We start from the raw sequence: 23,409 nt of genomic DNA, 5'->3' as shown, positions 1-23,409 counted from the left end.
CCTCAGCCCTGTCTCTTCTCCCGTTCTTCCCAGTTCTTGTAGGGAGTTTGGGAACTAAGAACGTTCCTAAGGAAGTCTGTGTGACCTGGATGCTTTAGTAAGGAAGCTTGCAACCCTGTTAACATCCTCCGCTGCTTCCTGGAGGCTGCTGTCATGCTGAGGAGGTGGCAAGGGCGCATCCCAGGCCGGGGAGCGTGGCTCTCACCTCTGCACGAGGCGCAGGGCTGCACGGAGTCGGCACCGAGCTCTGCGGCTCCTGGATCCACATCTTCCATCCTGGATCCGGGGGCGTTGAGGGGCCGGCAACAGGGCCAGCCCCCCAGCAAGGCTCTGGTGCTCGGGGTGGCACCAGCCGCTCTCGATAGATGCCCTCATCATTGGGCATCTGGCTGTTGAAACCTGTGTTCGCTGCAGCTGGGGGATAAACAGCAAGGCTCCCGAGTCTGCAAAGAATCTTCCCCTGCGGCAACGCGTGCCAAGCCATGTGTTTTCGTTGGAGGCTGCAGTAAAAGAGGGCATTCCTATCACAGCATAAGGAAAGCAGAGCTGCTGCTCGGGCACCGCGGAGTTCACGGGTTGTTTCTGCTCTTGGGCATTTCAGAGCTTGTCCCTTCAGCGTCACCCTTGTCCACGGGGTGCAGCAGCCTAAACCGTCTCCCCATCTCCACACACCCCACAAATTCACTCAACCGCCCCCCCAACAAATGTTTAGCCGGATGCTCTGAGTCAATATTTGCTCCCAAATTCTCAAACAAGGGGTGGTGCCGAAGGTCGCGGCCGGCGGCAGCAGGGCTGGACCAGAGGCGGCTCCGTGCAGAGCGGCCGGCCGCGCTGACGCGGCTCCCAGCTCGGGGACACGCTGCGGTAATGGGCAACGTGCTGGGATGGGGGCAAACCGGGGCTCCTGCGGGGAGCAAGCAGGAGCCTCTGCGAGGGGGTGAATCCGGCTGAGTTAAAGGCTGGGGAGGAAAGGGGCATTCGGGCTTGTTTGTAGCTGCAGGGTTTAGGGTGAGGGAGGAGCGGGAAGGAAGGGGCTTCAAACTTCGGGAACCCCACGGGGTGCTGAGCAAAGGGCAAAGCTGGTCAGAGCAAGGAGTGCTCCGAGAGCAGCTCCAGGAATGGAGCGCTATGGAAGCCACCCCGAGGCCTGGCGTTGGGATTTGGCACAGAGGGTTCACATTAAGAAGAAAATAGATAATGTCATTTCTGCTTCACCAGGAAAAGCAGCTGGCTGAAGCCGTGCCCAGGAAGGGGGTGGGGTTTCACCTGGAAAATGGGTCATTCCCAGAACACAGCTCACGGGAAGACACTGGGTTTCCGAGCACGGGGGGCAGCTGCGGAGTGCTGGGAAGGGGAGGACGCTCCGTATTCCTGGACTCCCCGCTGGGGAATTCGGCCCTGGCATCGCCCACCTGCGCAGCCGCTCGCGGACGGCGCTGCCTGGTGCCTGCAGCCCCTCGAGACAGGTCCGTATCCCTCGTCTCGCGGCATCGCCAGGACGGCCGCTGCTTCTCCCACCTCTAGCAGGGCTGCCCCTTCCTCAGGGGGCTGCGCGGGAACAGAGCGGAGGCTCCTGCCTTATCCAGGAGACAGGGAATGCTAAGGATAAGGGGAACGGCCTTTGCAATCCGCACGGACGTGGACGACGGGGTCAGCAAGGCGGGTTTGTGAGCAGAGTGAATCCAGGCGCGCTTGGCGTAGGAGCCGGGCTGTGGACGCAGCCCCGTCCCGGCACCAGCCACGGCTCCTCTCCGGTTTCACTGGCTGCCGCTGCCGCCTCGTGCTGTTCCTTGGCATCATTGTTCCCCTCCGTCCTCCCCTCTCCAAGCGCCAACCGGTCTGGCCGGGCTGATCCTTTTCTCCCCGCAGCCCCCAGAGGCTCCGGCAGCGGGAGCCGCTCCTCTCTCCGTGTCGCTCCTGGTGTCCCACGAACATGGTGCTGCTGGGGGCTCTGCTGCTGCTCTGCCTGCCCGCTCTGCACAGCCACCTGCGGGTAAGTCCCGGCCCGCTGCCCCGGGGCAGCAAGGCTCCGATGCTTTCATTCCCCATCTAAAAATAACCGGGAGCATTCCCATTATTCACAGGGACTTCTGGAAACTTGGCTCCATTGATGACCTTCAGGGATTAATAGGGCATGGTTTAATGACAACTTTTTTTTCCCCTTTTTTGTATCTGGATCCCTTTCAACTCGCACATGGCAAAGCTGCCCCTCTGGCTCTCTAGGGGACACATTACTTCGTAGACTTCTGACACGGCCTCTGTTTAAACAAATACATCTGCAGGCTCCTGATTATTTCTGCCTCCCCTCAGGGGAAGCCGCTGCCCCCTCACTCCATCCTAAATCCCTGTCCACGCTCTTGTTATCGCTCCATCTGTGGTGGTACCCATGTCTGCATCCACAGAAATGTGTTAGGAGTGCGGAAAAGAGAACCAACTTACGGAAATTCAGAAGAAACTACCTGGGACTTTCTCTTTTTCCTTCCAGCTTCCTTTGGCACATGCCCTTGAGCAGAAGCATCTCTCCTTAGACAAAGCCGTGGAGTTCAAGGTAAGCGAGGGCTGGTTCCCATGCAGGGGCTGCAGTTAGGCTGGGATTTGGCAGTGGTTTTCCATTCTGTCCTGAGCTAGGACGAGCCCAGGCAGTGCAACTTAGCAGTGCGAGGGGAATAAGAAAACCCACCTTTGTTCAGCTGCCCGTGCAAGCTGCCTGCGATTTCAGTGCAAGCTTTGGGGAAGCCTGCGCTGTCCTCCTGCCTGCTCCAAGCTGTCCTTGTTCCTTCCCAGGACCTGAAAGGGGCTGGTGCCGCTCAGCTGGAGACCAGCACGGCAGATCCCCCCGGTGCTCTGCCTGAAGCTGCTCCAACCCCGCTGCACACCGACGTGGGGGATTCGACCGCCGACACCTGGGAGGAGATCCACGGACCCACATCGCCGCTCCCCATCCCAACCCCAACGCCGGGCAGCAGCAGAGACCCAAGCCCGGGGCAAGTTAGCTCTTCTGAAGAGGAAGATGAGGGTGAAGATCAAACCTGTGACAAAGCCCGGAAGAAAAGCCACAGGCTAGCAAAAGGGTTGATGAAATTCAGCTTTGATCTCCTCAGAGAGGTCCAGCTGGAGTCCAGTGGCGACAACGTGATCCTGTCTCCCCTCAGCATCACCCTCGCCTTGTCTCACCTGGCACTAGGTAATGTATTAGCAACGAAAGCAGCAGCTCCTGCTTCTGTTCCTCTCCTGGAGGTCCTAGGAGTTAATGTGAGGAGTGCAGGGATTAAATGCAGCACCTTCCCCTTAATTTTACTCCTGCAGCTTTAATTGGGCTCTGTTACAGTTGCAGCTGCTCTCAGCGCCCTGTGTTGAGGCTCCCCTTCTCAGATTTCTCCGGCCTCTTTTGTAAGGGGCACTGGGTGTTTCTTAGGCGAGGCAGCCAGCCCAACAGCCCTGGCTTTGCGTGGCTTAACGTGAACGCCTCGGCTTTGCAGGAGCGGCGAGCGGCACGGAGCAGCGTGTGCTGGAGGCCATGCGCGTGGCGGCGGTGCCCTGCGTGCACCAGGCGCTGAGCGGCGCGCGCGCGAGCCTGCCGGGCTCCCTGGCCGCGCGCCTCTACCTGCGCAAAGGTGAGCGGGCACCTTCGTGCCCCGTCCGTGCTTCTCCGGCCCTGAACCTTTGGGGTTTTTCCTCCTCAAGGATTGCTAACTTCCCATGGGATTCTTCCCCCTTTTACCAGGATTGGAGGTTAAAGAGAAGTTCCTGGAGGATTCGGAGAAATTCTACGGGGCCAAGCCGGTGACCCTCTCTGGGAACAGCGAGCATGACCTTGTGGCCATAAACAAGTGGGTAGAGGGGGCAACTCATGGGCAAATACCCACCTTCCTACGCCAGCTCCCTGCGGACACAGTGATGCTCCTGCTCAGTGCTATCCACTTCCATGGTGAGCGCTGCAGGACTTAACGTTTCAAGCCTGACCATGTCAAGGAATAGTTAGAAATGGGTTAGCTTTGCACAGGCACCCAAGCTGAGTGATGTCCTCCGACAATCTGCTTGTTCTTTCCCTCCACATCTACCCTTCCTCTTGCTTGGCCTTCTTTACAGCCATGATTCCCAGCTGTTTCACCTGTGCTAAAAACGCTGCTTGGCAGCAGAGGCAGAACGTAGCAGGTGCGTCCGGAAGCATTTTTGCCCCGTACTCACAGAGACTTAATTCCTGGGTAAATCTGCCAACGTTTTGCTTGCTCTTGGAGCGCTATTTCACAGTGCTTAGCACAAAGGCAACACTCCTCATTTTTCAAAGCACTTCACAAACATCCATTACTTTATCTTCACAGCCTTCGGTAATCTCCCACGCTAAAGCATGAGGATTAATCCTGGTTCACTTTGTTATTTCCATAGTCCCTCTCCAGAAGATAAGAGCTTCCTGCCATTAGGGTTTTTTTCCAGCTTTGGTACTAACTTCTCTTTGCTGTAATTCCTACTTGTCTCATCACTATCTGCCTTCTCTGAGAACTCATGATAAGAGCAGTGTTGTCTAGGCAGTTTCTGCCTTCCAGTCGGAATTTAACTTTGTTGTATTTTCCACTTTTCTGTTGGCAGGATTTTGGAGGAATAAGTTTGATGCTAGCCTCACTGGGCCAGACATATTCCACCTTGATAACAATTTCATGGTCCCAGTTGAGATGATGAAAGCCCAGAAATACTCCTTGAGCTGGTTTACACTGGAGTCCTTGGACATTCAGGTAAGGCTCTGTTAGGAACGTTCCTCTTGATATTTCCTTTCACCAAGTACAACTATACTCTCCTCAAACCAAATGAAATTGCACAGGGATACAACATATAAGTAGTTAATAAGCATTCTTTATCCTTGTTTTTAGCAAGAAAGTTAAATCTTTGCTCTCAGCTTTGTGAAAATCAAGAAAGGATATGATTTAAGTGGGAAAATCATGGAGTTTTAAAGTTTAATTAAGGGTAAATGAGGAATATGGAAAGCTAATTTCCCCAAACAATGTGCAATTGATTTTCCTTCAGAAGATGGCTAGTGAAAGAGTAGGTGCAATGTCTGTACACACTTTTTTTCCCTATGTGTTTCATGATACTAAATACCAAAATCGGATGCTGCAATTTCAGCAAAAATTTCTCCCCCTGGAGCAATCAGACATCTCCTTCCGACCAGATTGTTTTCCTCCTATGGCTACACTAGCTGTAATCAAATTAGAAAAAAAAATAGCATCACTTTTTGGACTCTGTCCTGCCTCTTCTATAAATTATTCTGGTTGGTTTTATTTCCAGGTGGCCAAGTTTCCCTTCAAGGGTAACATGAGTTTCCTAGCCATTGTACCAAACCAGTTTACTTGGAATGTTTCTCATGTGCTGGAGAACTTCCCTTATGAACGACTACGCAGCCTCTTCCCCAAGGAGATACCCACCACAGTGAAGATACCCAAATTAAAGGTGGACTATCATCTGGAACTCAACAAGGTTCTCAGCCAAATGGGTAAGAGACCTGGGCAGAATAAGAGGACCTGATCAATATATATATAGATCATCTGTTCACTAACACTCAGAACTGTGATCCTTGTTTTTAGAGCTTTATGTCACAGCTTGTTCCACACAGCATCCAGAACCTTTCGTGTCATATTCCTGTCCTCCTTCCTCTTTGCTTACCTAGCACCAAAAGTTTTGCTCCAACATGATGGTCCATTGCAGAAAGCATTCACAGGTCCTCGTGATCTCTGAGTTTTCTCTTGCCCTAGTTCATTGACTCTCCATTTTATTTCTAGCCAAGGCACTCTGAGGTTTCATGCAGTGAGATGCTGGAGAACTTGGCTACACTTCAGCTTTTATTTCTGTTGTCTGCACGTTCTCCAGTCCCCAGGGCTGGACAACACATGTAGCAACGGGTTAGGGAATTGCTTCCTCGGGGTAGCTTTGAGGAGGAGCTGTGGCACCCAAAGAGAAGGGTTAACTTTGCCTGGTTTCTCCATAGGCCTCCAGGAGTTGTTCACAAACCCAGATCTCCAGAAGATCACAGAGGAACCTCTCTTTGTATCCAGCATACAGCACCAGTCCGCACTGGAGCTTAAAGAAGACGGGGTGGAAGCATCGGCTGCGACCAGCATCATGTTGTCACGGTCACTCTCTGCCTTCAGCCTTGACCGACCCTTTCTCTTCATTATCTTTGATGAAGAAACAGGCATCCCACTTTTTATAGGCAGCATCCAGAACCCTAACCCCAGTGCTGCTCCCCAGATGAAAGAGCCACAGGACTCGCACAATGCCACAGATGTCACTGAGTATCCTATGCCCAAATAAGAGAGGAGCAGAGCCTAGGAGTTCCGGGACTGCTGCCCACCCGGCCCTTTGGACCAGCTAAAGAGGTGTCCTATTGCTGTAGACCTCCCTTTAAGGCCATGGAAGGTCTGGCTGTTTCCCTTACAGATCCCTAAAGACCAATTCCGGGATATCCCATTCCAGCCTTGACAAGCTTCTCCTAGCTGGGTTCCCTCTGCTGACCTTGAAAAGCGTGCCTGGATTTCCCTTCCAGGGCTCTCAGTCCTGAAGGGAGGCTCCCTTGTCCCCAGGCTCCTATTAGTAACATTATTAGATTCTTTTAACATCCTTATTAGACTCTTTTAGAGCCTTCCATAGCCTGGAATCTTCATTAGCATCTGGCAGCTTGGACAACAGCCAGAGATATTAATATTGCCCTTCCCTCCACGCTTCCTGCGAACATGCTGCCTTCCTCAGAGTGTTCCTCTGAAAATCGTGTCTCTTCGGACCCACATAGAAAATGATCTTTGAATGAACTGGACCAATAGCCAGTTGTTTTCCTGGGGATGAGTCACAGATACTTCCAGGCACAGGCTCTTTCCAAATATTCCCCTCTCCTACTCCTTGGCTAGCGGGATCTGTTGTGGGAAGGTCTCCAGTAAGAGGAACTCCTTTGCATCCCTATCTCTAGTCCTTTTCTTGAGAAACTCTAGGGTCTTGTGTAATGTTAGATTTTTCAAGGCATATTTTATAAAGTATTTTTTAGTAATTTTTATGTTGGCAAAATAATAAAGAGTGAAGCACAACACGATTGTTCTAGGAGTCGCATTGAAAGACCCAGCAGAGAAAGGAAACAAGCAGCCAGCTTGACTGGGAGCAAAGATTAAGGACGAAAAAAAAAAAATCTGGACCTGAAAGTCGTGCAGACAGGAGGGATTTTTGAGGAGAATCAGCTCTTTGCTGGTCACAGAGGACAACAGGAGGTGTAGAGCAAGAGGGATTATCAGCAAAGACTCTCTAAAGAGCGAGTCCAGACAGCTTTGGCCATCCGGGTTGAAGAATGGGGAGGAAACTTTTCAAAGAGGGCTTTGGGAAAAGGCCATAGTTCTTTAAATTAGGACACGAGCTCCACGGAAGAGGGATTGGGAGGGTATTTGGCCTACAAACATGAATGCATTAGTAAACAAGGACATGGCAACCCTTAATTTTTCTGAGGGCAAAAACTGGGTCTTGCTGTCTGTCAAGCACTAGGTGCTTCAAAGGTGCTGACCTGGCCTGTCTTCCAGCTGGGATGGTCCGGGTGTGCAGCACAACGTCACCGACAGCTGTGACTGCTGCCAGGGGAGGTACAGGCAGACCGGGCTGCCTGTATTTGGACGTTACTACTTTTAAATTCTGGTAAATTTTGCTTTCTGGTAAAGGGCAATTTCTGGTAACAGCTTCAGTTTGGTATGAGGTGGGATCCTCGTTCTGATGTGCGCATCTGGAAGAAGCTACTGCGAATGACCCCAGGCAACCCTCCATGTCACCAAGCAATCCCTACAGCTGAAAACATCAGCCTAACTCACCACAGCCTGCCGCACTGTAGCTATTTCTGCATAAAACAACTGCTGTCCACAGCATATTCTGCTTCAGAACTTGCTGCTTCTAGGGGGGAAAGAAAGAAAAAAAATATCAGTGCTCTATTTTTGTGAAATAACAGTGACAAAGCCCCAGGGCTGTCCTTCTGGCAGTGCTTTCCTCGCTCGGGAAGCTGCCCTTCCCGCACAGGCAGAGCTGCTGGGAGCCTCCGTGCCTGCAGAGTCCGCACCATCTGCAGGAACACCAGGACTGACTCACTAACCACGGATTTCGGGGGCAAAGGAGACTTTAGGGAAGAAAACGTCCTGGCTCGAGCCTGCAATTACACATTTCTTGCAGTCTAAAAGGGGAAAATGGCTAAAGATAATGCCTACCTCTGCGACCAACGCCACGACATGTATCCTTCAAAAAGAGGGTCTAATTACAGGGCCACGTAATTTAACAAGTAAACCCACAAGAATGCAGACCTACTACGAGGGCACAGCTCTAGCCCACAGGGAACATTTCAGCTGCTTTATTTATACAGACTCATTGCTAGCATTTAGAAATACCATGCCGTGCTTTAGGTAAGTCCTTCCTTGGCTACTGCAACCTCAGCTCTAATCTTCCCAAATTCCACTTTGTTGAACTAAATCCTGTCCCAAATTTGCAACACAGATTTTCTGTCTTCCAGCTCCTCCTCCTCTAGGAAGATTTTTTTTTCTCCTTTCTTCTTCATTCTCAGTTCCTTAAACAGCTTAGTTCTTATTTCCTATCTTCCTTTTCTGCCATCCTTCCTCCTCTCCTCCTCCTAGTTATTCTTGTCAAAATATTAATTTCATGTTATTCAACAGACAGCAGCCCTCCGTGACTGTGCCTTGCTCAACAAATTATCACTTACACCAACCTTAAGGCTCTTTTCACTCCATTGACTCCCCAAAAGAAGCAGTCTGTAAAATGCAAAGTAATATTAATATCTCTGCTCAGGCAGTTTCGCTTTGCCTTGCTCAGCCTTCATTTTGATTCAGCTCCATTCTGAAAAGACATGACAGGGGGCCTTGCTCTGTAACTTAATCTGCATCGCTGGGTAAAAACATCAAATATTTCTCAATATCTTTAGTATCAGAAGTATTTTGTCTTGCTAAAGCACCTTCTTATGAACGTCACCCAGAAATTCCATAGCAAAAAGCCAAGCACTGTTCAGAGAGCATGTGGTCTACTGTGAACCTAAACCAAAACAACAGCATCCATAAAATGTTGGTATTGATTTAAAAGAAGTGATTTAAAGCCTCGCATCTAAGTGGAACATACAGCACGCTGTTTGAGGGATGTGCTCTATGTACAGGAACAAAACTTGCTTTACGCTGTAATAAAGGTCTATCCAGCTTTCACTAAGACTTAAATAGCTTAAAAATAAACCTTTACCCAAACTGACCAGCTTTCAGGTTTCACTTGAAGATACAGGTAAGATGCAGAGGCCCCTCCAATGGCCTTTCCATAAAGAGCACGTTAATTCCAAAAATCACATATCAGAAAGAGAAGCGAGCCGTCAGAGCCATCACGTGCCCTGCTCTGGGGCACATGGTGCAGGTCTAACAAGTACCACCATCCTCTTGCAGAGGATTTCTCGGGAACCAAGCTGAGGAACAGCTGAGAGCGGAGCTGTTACTCTCCTTATTGAGCCAGCATCACCCTCAGAGCACTGCCCAATGAGAAAGCAGCCTCGCTGGCTGCTTTTCCTGCTTGCAAAGGCAGCAGCTCGTGGCTCTGCTAAGCCGAGGGACCTACGTGAGAGCACGTAGGAGTCACTCTTCCTAACCTCCTTCCCTCATCCCTTTTGCTAAGGCCACTTCCATTAAGCACTTCTTGGCACTGGCTGCAATCCCTTCTGAATAGCTGCCCCTTAACTGCAGCTGAACCCTGCCTTCCCTTTAGAAGGCTCTCAGTAAAATCCTAAAACGCAGTCGTATAAATAGCACTGCTAACAGCACGGCTGGGACAGCAGCCATTCCCTCCTGGGATATCCCCTGGGCAGAACTGGAGGGATCCAAGGCTTGCTCAAACGCAGCGGGGAGCAGCAGCCTGATGGCCTGGCTCCCAGCCCCAGCTTTTAACTGCTCCGCCACCCTGATGGCACCGAGCGCTTCGCTTTGGGAAGCTGGGGTTAAAAAAACTAGTAGCTGACTGGAAAGGAGTGCTGGAAATGGGAGCAGAGCACTTTAAGAGAGCCCTGGGAAGCTGTAACCTGAAGCCTGCGAAGGCTGGGCCGGGGCAGGCAGCAAAAAGCAGCTGTGGCTGCACCAGAGCCCCACTTGTCCCCGCGCTGTCCCCAAGCCGCCCCGCCGCGGAGCCGCGCGCCCCTGAACACCGCGAGCCCCAGGTAAGGGCATGCGTCCATGGAGCTGCGGGAGAGCCTGCGGAGAGGGGAGCCCAGGAGGGAGCAGGCTGGGGACCTGGCACCTGGGGAAGGGGAGCACGGGTCTAATGCAGGTGTCAAGGGGCCAGATTGGGACCAAGGGAGGGATCTGGGAGCCTCCCTTGTTGCTCGCAGGGGAGAAGTGTGTTTGGGAGCTGCAGCAGCGTTTTGCCCTCCCAGCAGCTGCTGAGGAGGTTTCCTCCTTGCAACGGCAACACTTTTGGTCAAGACTGACTCGAATGCCCTAGATCTAGTGGCTGCAAGATGCTTCGGAAGCGGTTGGCACTGCGAGATGGAGCAATCAGAGAGAGCAAGTCTGAAATCGTGGGTGATGTTTTACAGGACCTCTAGGATGAAAAGCATTTATAAATTATTTGAGGCTTTTCACACTGTTAATGGAAAGAAAAGTATTTCACCTTGTACCTGCAGGGCTTCCAAACAGACAACTCCCTGGCAGAAGGTTTCTTCTCAGCTCATTTCTCTCAGCTGTATTCCTGACTGTAACATCACATGCTGCAGGCTGCTGCTCCATCCCTTCTTTCTAAAGGCTGCTACAGATTTTAATGCCATGCGCGAAACCATCCCACCTCTACTCCAACCAAATTCTTTTCTCTCTGCAGTTTTGGCTGCGGGCTCAGAGACGTGCAAATGGAATCCAGATGTTCAGGCCCATTCAGATGCAAAAGGCTTTGTCTTTCTAAAATGGAAATTGGTTTTTGGCAAAGCCTGAGAAATATGAAGCTGGTAACAGTACTGGCAAAAACAATACAAATCTGGGAATCCAATCTCCGCTTCTACTCCCAGGAGCTCAGGGTAGTTGGAAGCAGAGATTGTGTCCAGCCCTTCTTTTTTTTTTTTTTTTTAGAGGAAAGGCTAAAGGCTCCATGGAAAAGTTCATCCCCAAACTAGACTGGCCTGAACCTCTTCCACTCATCACGCTTGGTGCAGGCACCCTCAAAGCCCTATCAAAGATCTCCTTCACTTAGGCTCTTGCAGGGGTTCTGTCATCTCTGTATCAGCATGCTGGCTGTTTGTTTTAAAACTATGCAATGAGACAAGCTCAGTCTCTACCTCACATCTGTATTTTCAAACAGGTCAGCTTGTTCCAGCATAGTAAAACCTCTCTATGTGCATCCTTTCTACTAGAACACGTTATCTCCTCAGTGAGGGTAGCAGGAGGTTGCTAAAATCTCCACCGTGATACCTTTTTCTCTAAGGCAGGACTACCTCCAAAAGAAAAGGGGCTCCATAGAAAAACACAGAGCAAACTCCCTTTCACTGAAGCAAAACTTCACCCTGATCAGGCTGGTTCTACAGCTGTGGCCCTTGCAGCCACGTGGCTTTATTTCTACCAACAGGGATGTTTTCTTTGCAGCTGCAGCTAATCTGAAACACATGTTTTTTTCTCCTGCTTCACTGGATGCCTGAATCACAGGGGTTAGTTAAATACAAACCTCTTCCTTTAAATTCTGGGAATCTACAAACATTGCTGCAGCCCAGCCTCGGTGGCGGCTCTTCTCAGGGGCATGACGCTTTTGCAGTAGCTCTCATTTACCCAAGGTAAAACTCTGGGCTGCACACTGCCCTTTGCACCAGACAGATCAGTCTGGAAGGGCCACATATGCCAATACAGAAGGGATTAGAACTGGATTTTATAGAAGAAAAAGCCTATTGGCTTTGTGGAGCTCAGTGCTTTCATGCCTTGTCCCCCTTAGAAATGCTGAATGAGCCAAGCTCTGCCTTCTACCTCTTCTCCAGATCTGACCCAATGTAAGATATCACCTTCAGACCCTTTTTTCCTCACTCTGCTTTTAGAGAACTTTTCTGCTGTCACTTCTTTAAGATGGAAAAGAATCAATCAGGTTGTACGGCCTTCCATGTACATGCAGACAAAAGACACAGCAAAGTACAGCCCAAAGCAGGCAGCCAGCTCCCTCTGTCTTCTGCCCCATTCAACATCCTGGATTTGCTACCGTCTATAAATACTGAAGTTTTGAATTTTAAGGTAAAGCTCAAAGGGTCAGCAGCACTGTGGACTGCTTTTGTGTCCAGGCACATGCAGACGCCTGTCCTTGCCCCTTCTCAAAGGCATCAGGGCCAGGCTGCTGAAGACATCAAGCTATAGAAGAAAACCCAGCTGAGATCAGGTGCATCTTTTAGACCACTGCCACGATCAGGAGGGGCAAGCAGCAGCATCCGTCCTTGCAGTTCCTGCTAAAATGAGTCGCAGCAAGCAGTAGTTGCAGAGATATTTTCATTTCAGTTATTCAAACTCACTCTGTCATGTTGCTCTCCAGGTTCAGGCATGCAGATTCCAGCGCTTCTCCTCTTCCTGGGTCTCCTAATTGTCCCAAGTAGATCCCAGAACTCAGTTGCTGGGCAGGTGAGTAGGATGTAACAGCAGAGAGCCAGGAAAGATCCTTGGAGAAGGTTTTGCTGCTCCAAAGCAGCAAAAATTGATTTTATGTCTTATGAAAACATTAAGAACTACCCTCCTAAGTTAGCAGGGTTTTATTTAGCAACAGAATAGGAGTAACTGCTGCTTCACCTAGACAAAACCCACAGTAATGGGTTTTTATGAGGGGATGACAGTGAAGCAGAAACAGCGGATTCCAATCCAAACACTGCCCTCAACTTTACTGGACCATTTTTAAAGTGAAGCCGCTATTCCTACTGTCCCCTAGCACTAAAATCATATGAGAACCTCTGTAGATTGAGATGCTCAGCCCATCTGTGCCTGCCTCTGTAAGCAGAAAGTCTAAACCAAGCGCTTCCCTACCCGCCAGGGCTCTGCCCCTGCCGATGGAGGCAATGCGGGCGAGGTGGAAGAGGAAGATCCCTTCTACAAGAGCCCCGTGAACAAGCTGGCAGCGGCAGTCTCCAACTTCGGCTATGACCTGTACCGGCAGCAGTCGAGCAGGACGGCCAGCGCCAACGTGCTGCTGTCTCCGTTCAGCCTGGCGACCGCGCTCTCCGCGCTCTCCCTTGGTGAGTCCCTGCCCCTCTCCTGCTGGGGCTCCAAGGCCTCCGCTCACCTTCTCCGGGTCGTTGGCAGGCGCCGGAGAGCGAACGGAGGACGTGATTTCCCGGGCTCTCTTCTACGACCTGCTCAACAAAGCTGAAGTCCATAACACCTATAAGGACCTGCTGACCAGCGTCACTGCACCAGAGAAGGGCCTGAGAAGTGCTTCCCGTATCATCCTGGAAAAAAGTAAATGTCCTTCCTTTGCTCTAGCAAAATCGACTGAAATAACTAGCAGCAGGTAGAATGCAGTCAAAAGCAAGCGCAGTAACAGCTCGGGGGCTGACATCCTGCTGAGCCTGGAAGCAGGCAGCACATGGAATGCAGTTGCTGCTCCAGATAAAGCCTGGAAAGTTTGTGTGCATGTAAATAAAGGAAAAGACCAGGCTTATGTGCCAAAAGACACTGGAGGACAGAAACTAGCTTTGCAGAAGGCCTCAAGAAAGCTTGCTGTGAGGATTTTATTTGTGCTCTAGGCTTTCCTGGCAGGTATTGCTAATTCCCAGGAATCACAAACTGCATTTTCTAATTGTGGTAGTGTTCAGCTCTGTTCCCTTGTTTACATTCTTGCAGGAGTATTCAGAATGACTGTTTTCAGCACGCACTGTGCATCCGACAAAGCCAAGAGCTGTATTTTGCCCAGTTAATTTGCTGGTTTCAAGCTGGTTGAGTGAGCTGCACTCACACAGAGCGCCACAGGAAGAAGAAAGACCACTATAGAAAGGGCTGTGTCCCAGTCCTCTGCTCCTATCTCCCACCTTCACTTTTCAGGACAGGGTCTCCCCATATTCCAACATCATCAGGATTAGGATCCATTGCCTCCATGCATTTTCAGTCATCCTTCTTCAAAGCAAGTGTCTATACACACAGCCATAGATCTGGTTTATGAGAGAAGTGCTGCAAGGCCTGTGATTACGAGCCACGGCCTTCAGCTCATTTTGATAGGCGAGCTGGCTGCAATGCTGGTATTTTTATTCCCCAGAACTGCGGATGAAGCCTGGTTTCCACAGCCAGCTGGAGAAGTCCTACAAAATGCGGCTGAGGACACTCAGCGGCAATTCCCAGCTAGATCTCCAAGAGATCAACAACTGGGTTCGGCAGCAGACGAAGGGAAGGATTATGCGGTTTATGAAAGAAATGCCCTCAGATGTCAGTATTCTCCTTGCTGGCGCCGCTTACTTCAAAGGTAAGAACCTTGTGCACTTCGTTACAGGCAGGGTCTCAAACTGCCAACAAAACCGTGCCAAAGAGCCAAAGTATCTACAAAAGTCTTGGAATGCACGTATGAAATATTTGCTCAATAAACTACAGGAAATGTAGTTTATTTCATGTTCACGAACATGAAATAGTTCTCAAAGAAGGAATTATTACTGTTAGAAAGGCAGGTCGAGCTGTTTGCAGTAAAAGTCCAAGCTTGGAAAGCTCAATGGCAAGACAGAGGATACTACTTTGAAGGAAGGTACAGCTGTGCAGACTGCACTGAGCTTTAGTACCGCTGCAGAGGGAATATACTAGAATAGAGGGAATATCCTAGGGAATATGCTATGCTAGAGAGCAGTTCTAGAACATGCTGTAATCCAGTATCGACACAAGTGGGTGTCCTGGAGAGTTATCACTTAGAGACAGCAAGCAAAACACAAAGGGTGGGGAGAGAAGCACTTCGTGTGCATTGACACAATCATTACCCTTTAAAATAGTTTTGTAATTACATAAATAGACAGCAGCTTCCCAAATGCTACTCCACCCATACGCTGGCTTGATATTTTTATTTCCCACTTAGCCAATTCTCAGATGGAAAAGAGAGGCCTAAGAGTGGCAGTAGATCAATAGGTCCAATCAGCTCATTTCCATCTCTATCATCATTCAGTTATGCCTCAGCTCTTAAAGCACAAATATTACATACATAAAGCACAAGATTACTCAACCACAGACACATCCCTGGTTTCGCATGCTATTATTCCAGGGGATCCTCTGTTTGTTTTTATAATAGGGACATGGGGAACCAAGTTTGACACCAAGAAGACTGCTCTGCAGGACTTCCATCTGGATGAGGACAGAACCGTGAAGGTGTCCATGATGTCAGACCCCAAAGCCATCCTGCGATACGGTTTTGACTCAGAACTCAACTGCAAGGTCAGAGAGCAAATACTGCCTAACATCTCCTAACCTACTGGGGAGCAGGCTTAGCTACACTTAACCTGTTAACCCATTCCAGAAAACAGCCCTGCTCTTCCAGACACACTAGCTTTATGATCCCTGACTTTGAAAGGCAGTGTCTGATTCTTCCTAAAACATTCTGCTCTTTCAGTGACCATTTGACAAGCAGAGTCCTACGCACTTGCACTGCTCTAACTAAAGCTGGGCAAAAGGGTAGGGCACACTGGCCAAAATGCTTCGATTTCTACCTCTTTCAACAAATCTTTCACTGTAGCATGAGGTCAGAAGAAGGTGAGAACCCCCCCAAAGCAATGCTGCAGCTCGCTACAGGATTCAACAGGTGAAGCAGAGCTCCTGCCATGTAATAGCAGAGAGAGTGCAGCACTGCTTGATAAAAGTCTGGCAAGGCCGGGTCAGGAAACATGATGTGCAATAAAAACAGAGGAGAAGACAAGATATACAGCTGGAATGGCTGAGCAGGCACTCAAGATTCAGTCCTGTGCTGGGAGGGTAAGAACTGTTTATTATGGGTATGATCCTTTCTTATTTCTGACTGGCCTTGCAGATTGCCCAGCTGCCTCTGACAGGGGGAGTCAGTGCCATGTTCTTCCTGCCCACGAAGGTGACTCAGAATATGACTCTGATTGAGGAGAGCCTCACTTCTGAGTTTGTCCATGATGTAGACAAGGAGCTGAAGACAGTCCACGCCGTGCTAAGCTTGCCCAAACTAAGGATGAACTACGAAGAGGCACTTGGCAACACTCTAAAGGAAACAAGTACGTACCTCAACTCCCTCTACAGACTGCCAGGGCTCAGAGCAGTAGGCAAGTTGCTTCCTGATCTCAGAAAAACACGAAGTTGGTGGGTTATTGGTTAGCCAGGTTCTGCTGTCAGTATGTAGAGACTTTGCTAGCAACTAAACTGCCTTCATATAAGTCCCCTTAATGTTTTTATCAGATCTTTCCTCAGAGTTTACACAGTCTTTCTGCGATTAAGAGAGAGAAGCTCAGCACAAACAGATACAAGCTGCTTCTCACTGTTACGAGCAATGAGCTTTGAGCAGCACAGTGTCCTCTTGGATCACAGCGTCCTCCTGGATCACAGCACTGGCAGTACCACTCCCTCAACCCACGTCTACGTTTTTAGCTAATAGAATTCTCTTTCTTCCCTCCAGGGCTCCAGTCACTTTTCACAACACCTGACTTTACCAAGATTGCTGCCAAGCCGATTAAACTGTCTCACGTGCAACACAAGGCAATTCTGGAGCTTAGCGAAGATGGGCTGAGATCAACACCAAACCCTGGGGCGAATGCTGCGCGTCTGACCTTCCCCATAGAGTATCACGTGGACAGACCTTTTATTCTCGTGCTGCGAGATGATACCACTGGAACCCTACTCTTTATTGGCAAGATTCTGGACCCTAGGAGCATTTAGACCCCTTCTCAGTAGTCTGCAATGGTGGGGCCCAAACAGAAAGGGTGGTATTGGAGGGATACTGGCTCCCTGCTCTGCTGCACAAAGACACAACTTGCAAATCTTATGCCTTCATGCTGCAATAAAAGAGCTTTTGCCGTTAATTTCAGTGAGTCCCAGTACTCTCCCTTGAAACATTGCCCTATGTCATGTGCCTTTATACAACCATTTTCCACAGACTGAGCCATAGCTGTTTATGCAAACCTCAGCCTGGTGTATGCTGCATTTTCCCCTCTCCTGCCTTCCAAGCCAAAGCCAATTCTGTTCATATTAAATTCCTCCTCGCTCACAGGTCGGCTCCGGTAGCCTTTCAGCTTCTGAAATATCTCCTTCATACAGCTTTTAAGTTTATATTTCCCAGCCTGCTCCCTTGTCCAGTCCAAGCTTTGTGCTGGCAAGAATGCAAGTGCTGACTGGTAGCCAAACGCTTCACAGTGTTAGAAATAAAGGGCAGTGCACCCTGGAAAACTCCTTGTTCAACACCAGCAGGCTACCACACACGGAAGATTCACACCTCTGAACGCACCCACGCACCCACAGATATCTCAAATATTTCCTTCTGGTTTACACACAGAAATTCTACATAACAGCATCCATTACTCTACTACACACAGACTCCTCATGACTCCTCATATTTGAGCTAGATTTTGAATTTTATTTACAACAGCCTCACTAAAGATCACTCCAGAGTTCACTCAAGTTGTTTTTAAGCACGATTTTCCAGCTTGTACTACATGACTGCCTTACCACATGAAGCTTAGCTCTGATGAAAGACGAGCATCGCAGCTTTCTTTGATAGGGAATTTTAAGTCCTCTGAAGGATGCTCTTGGGAAGCTCTAGCAGGCAAGTCTTCATCTCTTTTAGTTCTTGTATTTGAGTACTCTGAGGACCACAGTGCACTGACAAAATTTCCTCTGCTCTTTGAATTGTGCTCAGAGCTTCAGAAACTGCAAATCTGAAAGAGGAAAAGAGTAAGAACAGAATATCTGAGATATTGAACTTGTCTCCTTTGACTTCCCCAGAAAAACACTAGACCTGTTCATGGTTATAGATCCCACCCTCCACTGCCTTTCAGCACCAGGCAAATACCACTTTAGCTTCAAAGAGATGATGGGAAAAAAGGGTAAGCCAGTGGATAAAACTTAAGATATTCTTTGAGTATAAATATTCACTACTGCCTCTGCAGTAGTGAATACTACTACCACTACTGCCTCTGCAGTAAATTTGGACTGTTAAAATACATGTTATTAAAAGATTGCTGGAAGATTCTCTTGCCCAGAAAGGGGCCAAAGAAGAGCAATATGTTTCAATTCCTTTTTTAAAATGATGTCAACAATATCGTAGAAAGAGGTATAGATGCCAAAAGTTGACTTGTTATCAGAACAAAACAATAGGACAGACAGTAAAAGACGGAGACAGACAATAAAATGGACAGGCACAGACAGAAACCCAGGTCCAAAGAGAGAGAGATCATAAGATAGAAGTGAACCTCATTGGCCCACGTATTGAACTTGTACTTGAGAAAGGAACAGCTTTTGTACTTGTGCCAGACTGCCCAGGAAGCTTGGGACACACACGTCAAGGACAATCTGCCATGACACTGTGTCACACAAACAGGAGTGGCGCAGAGAAGCAATGGAGAATGAAGGCAAATTTACCCATTGAAGAGAATTTGTGCCAGCTTGAAGAGTTCGTGACCCATTTCTACACTTGATGGCCCATGATGAATTTCCACTATCCGAATACTGCTCTGCAGGTGCCTGGCTGCTTCTTTCCACTTTCCTGATGGAACAACAAAACCAAAATGCAATAAAAGAGCAATAAATGTTTTATAGAACTACTGTCACCTAAAGAATTTGACAGCACCATTCAAAACATGGTGAAGTATGTCTATAGCATTATTGGAAGGCTGCTGTCCTCAGGCAAGGACACAGAAATCAAGAGGACACGAGATCACACTGTTGTTCTTTGCCTGCTGGGAAAGAAGTTTGGCTAAAACAGTCTGAGAGTCCTGCTGTCAAGACTGCAGAAATGCAGTAGAAGAAATGAAAAAGTTAAGTTAGCCAAGGAATCATTGTCTCTCAACCTTCAGGTTAAACTCAGAGGCCAGAAAACTACAATCTTAAGTAAGAAGGTAATACCATACCAAGAGTGGCATAGACCTGTGCCAGATGATCCTCCACCTCTCCCATCAGCAAATGCTCTGGAGACAGGAAGTTCCCAGCATCTGACTGACACTTCAGGAGCATTTTGATGGCCTGATCTACAAAGCAAGGTATAAAATCTATCTTACTGGCCGTTCTCCAGCTTGCCACGATCCATTTTCATCACTGCACCTTACATAATTAGATTTGGACTCGGTTAAAATTTACTATCTATTTCCTCTGCAGTTCCACTTATTCTCGCACAATATCAACCAGACACACACCAGAAAATAAGGTCTGGGTGTTAGTCCAACCTTGAGTTCTTTTAGTGACTATGGAAGAGTGTGTGACAGAGATTAACATCCAGATCAGCAGTATAAGAACCCAAAGCTCGGCTCCCAAGGGACTGCAGACTTCAAACCAGAAGACCCCAGTCTCACAGACAACAGTGCCATCTCACGGTGGGACCAGATTTCCCAATGTGTCCTCATTAGCTGCTGACCTTAAAGCAGAAAACTGAGCCTTACCACTCTTGTTGTCACTTAGCAGCTTTAATGCTTTCTTGATTTGTTGCTGAAGGTCCCACAGGCGTTGTGACAGGCTCTCTCTGCTGACCAAGAGTGCACAAGCTCCATTTGAACAACACAGTAGGTCTTCCCCCTGTGGAGGTCATTTTAGTTCAAGATCAGCTCAAAGTTTCTTTTTAGTATCTGTATTGTATTATGGAATTGCTATTTAGTTCCTTAGCTGTATTTGTTAAATAGACTTGTTTGTAATCTGCTATTTGATTGCTCAGATTTAAAAGAAACTTCCAGGAACAGCTATAATATGGGCCAGCCCAAACTCACTTAAGATCAGGCTGAAAAAAAAAGTCATGAGATACACACAAAAAATAAGTTTCCCCATTTAGCTCATGCTACATACTGTTTTCATTTACATCCCATGACGTGCAGCACCTCCATAGGCACATCATGTTCTAGACTCTGGGTCTGTTTTTGTTCCCTGAACACTCTCGCTCCCCCAATCCATGGCCCTGAGACTCAGGGTTTCTTTCAGCAAGTTCAAAGGAATTTTAGTTCCTTGCTAAAAGCAGTGTTTTCCCTATAGCACTGAAAGACTGATATATAAGGACGTCCCAGGGAAGCTGCTAGAGAGCAATGAACCACCACCTTGATTCTGCAGGAGCTTTTGTCTTCAGAGCAGAGGTCACAGACTCCGATTTTTAACTGTGACCTTCCCAGAGACCCAGATGTTACACTCCCTGATGTTATACCGTTATAATTACCTGCATTGAAGCCTGGCAGCTAGGGCAGCAGAATGAGTTTCTTATGGACAGCAGACTCTTGCCATCAGATCCTAGCTCTTCGAGGCATGCCTGACAGCGACACTCAAAGAAATATTGCCTAAGAAGCTGTTGTCTCTCAGCAACCCTCATTCTACATCGATCAGGCCCTAGAAAGGGAAGATAAGGAAGTGCTAAATAGGTACAGTTCCTAGCAACACACTAAAATCTATCCTTGTTATGACTGAAACTAAATATACCATCTTTTGAACAGATTATACTGGAGACTGTGAAAGCAAAACAGTGGGCTCTAGAGATGAAGTTTGGTTCTGATATCTTTGATCAAGACTTATATGTATGCACAGGCTCTAGCAACTTCACAGTTAAAATTACTATTCTATTAGCAATAGTCTGCATGAGAAGTGAAAGGATGGCTGTATCTTGATACAGGTACAGAGTTAAAACTCACCATAGCAATGAAAAATCTCTTGGCCCCTTGGGATTGGCCGTGATGCCCTGATGGTGACAGATGTCCCATTAAATGACACACTGATATTGGGACTGCATGAATGGTTCAGAAGGCTCAGGACAGGAAAGAAAGCTGTCGCCAGGCGCACAGGCTTCTTATTTACAACAGCACCATCTTCAGATCCTAAGGACAGAGGAGAAAAAAAAATTATATTGGGAAGGAAGGCTCAGTGACCCAACAAACTTAATTGAAGGAACACTGTACTCGATCACAGACATCAGCAGAAAAGTTTCTGGCATATTGCTATAATGAAAAATAGCCGAATATCATCTAAATGTGCCCCAAAGACAGGAACAGTGCAAACAGAATACCAAACTTAAAGAAAAATAAGGGGTTGTTCCAACCTGCAATGGGAGTTTTCTTTAACTTACCCAACTCTTGCATTACAGTGATGGCTTGAGCGTTACACTGCAGCTGCAACACATGCCTCAGCATTGCTTCTGCCATAATCTTCATCCGTGGAGACAGTTCATCAGACCCGTTTCCACATGCTTGTGGTTTGACCCATTCTTCACATTCCTCCCGATTCAAAACAGCAGCCTCTAGACCAGTTTCTTGTATCTTTTTGCATATCGCTACAACGCTTAGCAGGCAAAGGAACTTATGTTCTGGGCTGTGCTTCTCAGTATGTGGCAGAAGGTTAAACACAGCTTGGTAAGAACTCTGGTACCGACCACTGTCATTACAGCCAGGAATCAGAGGCTCTGCTTTCCCAGGAACACCAGCTCTAGGATTGGGTGCCTTGTTGAGATGCTTACATCTTGCCTCAGGGTTATGAAGGTCCTTGTCATCATCATGGGACTGCTCCACCAGCCTGCTAACCTCTGCAAATCCTGCCAGCAGAACAGTCCTTAGGGCAACGTGGCAGAAGACCCCTACGGTGAGCAGCAGTGCTCCCAAGGAGCACTCTGTCCTGTGGTATTGTTTCCACGCCTGATCTGCACACTTTTGGCTGCAGTACTTTGCATAACTACACCCACTGCAGGGCACAGAGGCCAAGAGCTGCTTCAGACAGCGGTGACAATAAAGATCTGCATTAGTGACCTGAATGTCCCATGTGGCTTCATTACCGTCAGGCAACAGAAGACTCTCCCCTGGGCAGAGAACACTCACAAAGGCCTCCTCTTTCAATAGATCCTGTCCTGTTAAAATGTCCTGAGAGGCCACCAGATGACGTCCTCTCTCTAAATCAAACCTCAGGCTCAGAGATGAAGATGCACCTGAAATACTGTCATTCTCTTCCCAGATCTCCGATTCTCTTTGAATGGCATCATGTGCTTCTGATGCAGGCTCTGGACAGCTCTCTTTCTCACGTACTTTTTTCTTCAGCTGACTTATCTTTTTTAGCAGTGCCTGGTGTGCGGTGCTAGTCACAGTCTGACACTCAGTGATTTTTTTCTCCACTGCACTGAGTGCCTCTGCTGCATCCTGTAACCTTCCCAAACACAGCAGACATTCCGCTTTCCGCAGCAAGACCTTGGGCAGCAGCTTATCTGGATAGCCATGACCTTGTGCCCTTGAAATATCTTCCAAACAAGCCTAGAAACAAAGATAAGGCATTTTAAACGTACTTGAAAACAAGTCAGAACTTGTGCTTTTTTATCACGTCTAAGATTCAACGCTCTTTATGTAAGATGATGTTTATCTGCAAATCCTTCTCTACAGCCAATCTATTAGTCAAATAAGGATTCAGAGAGGAGAAAGAGGGTTAGAATTTTTCAGGAATAGCTCTGTAACGAGAGAAGCTTTAAGCACAACTACAAGAACGCATCCTAGAAGCACTCACCTCAAGTTCAACTCACAAACATAATATGGTGATGCTATAGGTGCTACTTCTCTAGGTGCTGCCTGGGCTCTCCTTTGGCCTCCCTCCTTCCTGAGCAGGGCAGGAGGCCCCAGCCGCATGCAGGGAGCCCAGACCTGCTGCCCAGCACCCCGAGGCCGGGGCCTTGGCACCCAGAGAAGGTGCCGCTCACCTGGAAGTGCCCGAGGTGGAAGAGGGCGGCGGAGCGGTTGGCGAAGCAGAGGGAGAGGTCGGGGCCGCCGGGGCGCTCCAGGGACGCTGCCTGTGCGGAGCAGAGTCGCGGGGCTGCGGGGGGACCCCCCTCCAGGGTCCCTGCACCAGGGGTGACCCGAAGCCTCCCTCACCGCCCCCTCCACACTGAGGCTCAAACCAGGACCTTCCTCATAGGGAATCCCCCCTCGCTGGAGGCCTCGCGGGGCCCATAACCAGCACCCCCCACACCAAGCCCTGCCCCAGGGCCCCCCTCACAGGGAAAGGCTCCCCGCTCCATCAGCGCCCAAGCCCCCCCATCACCAGGGACCCCCAAACCGGGCCCCAGCCCGTCCCCTCACGCGGGGCGATGGAGGCCGCGCTTCCCGCCTACCTGCGAGTAGAGGCGCGCGGCCTCGCGGTACCGGCGGCTCCCGAAGCGCCCGTTGCCCTCCTCGCGGCAGCGGCGCGCGGCCGCCGGCTCCTTGCCCGCCCGCGCCCGCCGGCACAGCCGCCGCAGGGCCGCCGCCTCCGCCGCCTCGGGCCTGCGGGACACGGGCGTCACCGCCGC

The 23,409-nt window shown here is 49.1% G+C and overlaps 3 protein-coding genes across 3 annotated transcripts in view; 2 read left to right on the top strand and 1 right to left on the bottom strand.

Annotated features, from left to right (window-relative positions):
* Positions 1-1,869: 1,869 nt before the first annotated feature.
* Positions 1,870-6,981, top strand: SERPINF2 (serpin family F member 2). The gene is made up of 8 exons (XM_026047847.1): positions 1,870-1,993; positions 2,486-2,548; positions 2,785-3,184; positions 3,480-3,614; positions 3,725-3,928; positions 4,588-4,730; positions 5,281-5,485; positions 5,978-6,981. The coding sequence occupies exons 1-8, from the start codon at positions 1,934-1,936 to the stop codon at positions 6,301-6,303; spliced, it is 1,536 nt and encodes a 511-aa protein (XP_025903632.1). The 5' UTR covers positions 1,870-1,933; the 3' UTR covers positions 6,304-6,981.
* A 3,199-nt stretch (positions 6,982-10,180) lies between these two features.
* SERPINF1 (serpin family F member 1) lies at positions 10,181-16,989 on the top strand. Its single transcript, XM_026047806.1, has 8 exons — positions 10,181-10,201; positions 12,535-12,620; positions 13,024-13,225; positions 13,293-13,448; positions 14,242-14,445; positions 15,250-15,392; positions 15,982-16,192; positions 16,591-16,989. The coding sequence occupies exons 2-8, from the start codon at positions 12,543-12,545 to the stop codon at positions 16,848-16,850; spliced, it is 1,254 nt and encodes a 417-aa protein (XP_025903591.1). The 5' UTR covers positions 10,181-10,201; positions 12,535-12,542; the 3' UTR covers positions 16,851-16,989.
* A 541-nt stretch (positions 16,990-17,530) lies between these two features.
* The window catches only part of SMYD4 (SET and MYND domain containing 4), a 6,266-nt gene continuing 387 nt past the window's right edge, over positions 17,531-23,409 (bottom strand). Inside the window, exons 2-10 of the mRNA XM_026047944.1 lie at positions 23,233-23,289; positions 22,822-22,911; positions 21,217-22,384; positions 20,786-20,968; positions 20,320-20,486; positions 19,562-19,694; positions 19,037-19,153; positions 18,549-18,672; positions 17,531-17,845 (exon numbers count right to left, since the gene is read on the bottom strand). Coding sequence (XP_025903729.1) covers positions 17,695-17,845; positions 18,549-18,672; positions 19,037-19,153; positions 19,562-19,694; positions 20,320-20,486; positions 20,786-20,968; positions 21,217-22,384; positions 22,822-22,911; positions 23,233-23,289 — 2,190 coding nt within the window. The 3' untranslated portion in view covers positions 17,531-17,694. The remainder of the gene's footprint in view (positions 17,846-18,548; positions 18,673-19,036; positions 19,154-19,561; positions 19,695-20,319; positions 20,487-20,785; positions 20,969-21,216; positions 22,385-22,821; positions 22,912-23,232; positions 23,290-23,409) is intronic.

The sequence above is a fragment of the Nothoprocta perdicaria genome, unplaced genomic scaffold (assembly GCF_003342845.1).
Source record: "Nothoprocta perdicaria isolate Ctin4 unplaced genomic scaffold, notPer1 scaffold_50, whole genome shotgun sequence".
NCBI classification, from domain to species: domain Eukaryota; kingdom Metazoa; phylum Chordata; class Aves; order Tinamiformes; family Tinamidae; genus Nothoprocta; species Nothoprocta perdicaria.
The sequence above is the reverse complement of the archived record's forward strand: the minus strand, read 5'-3'. Positions and strand labels throughout refer to the sequence as shown.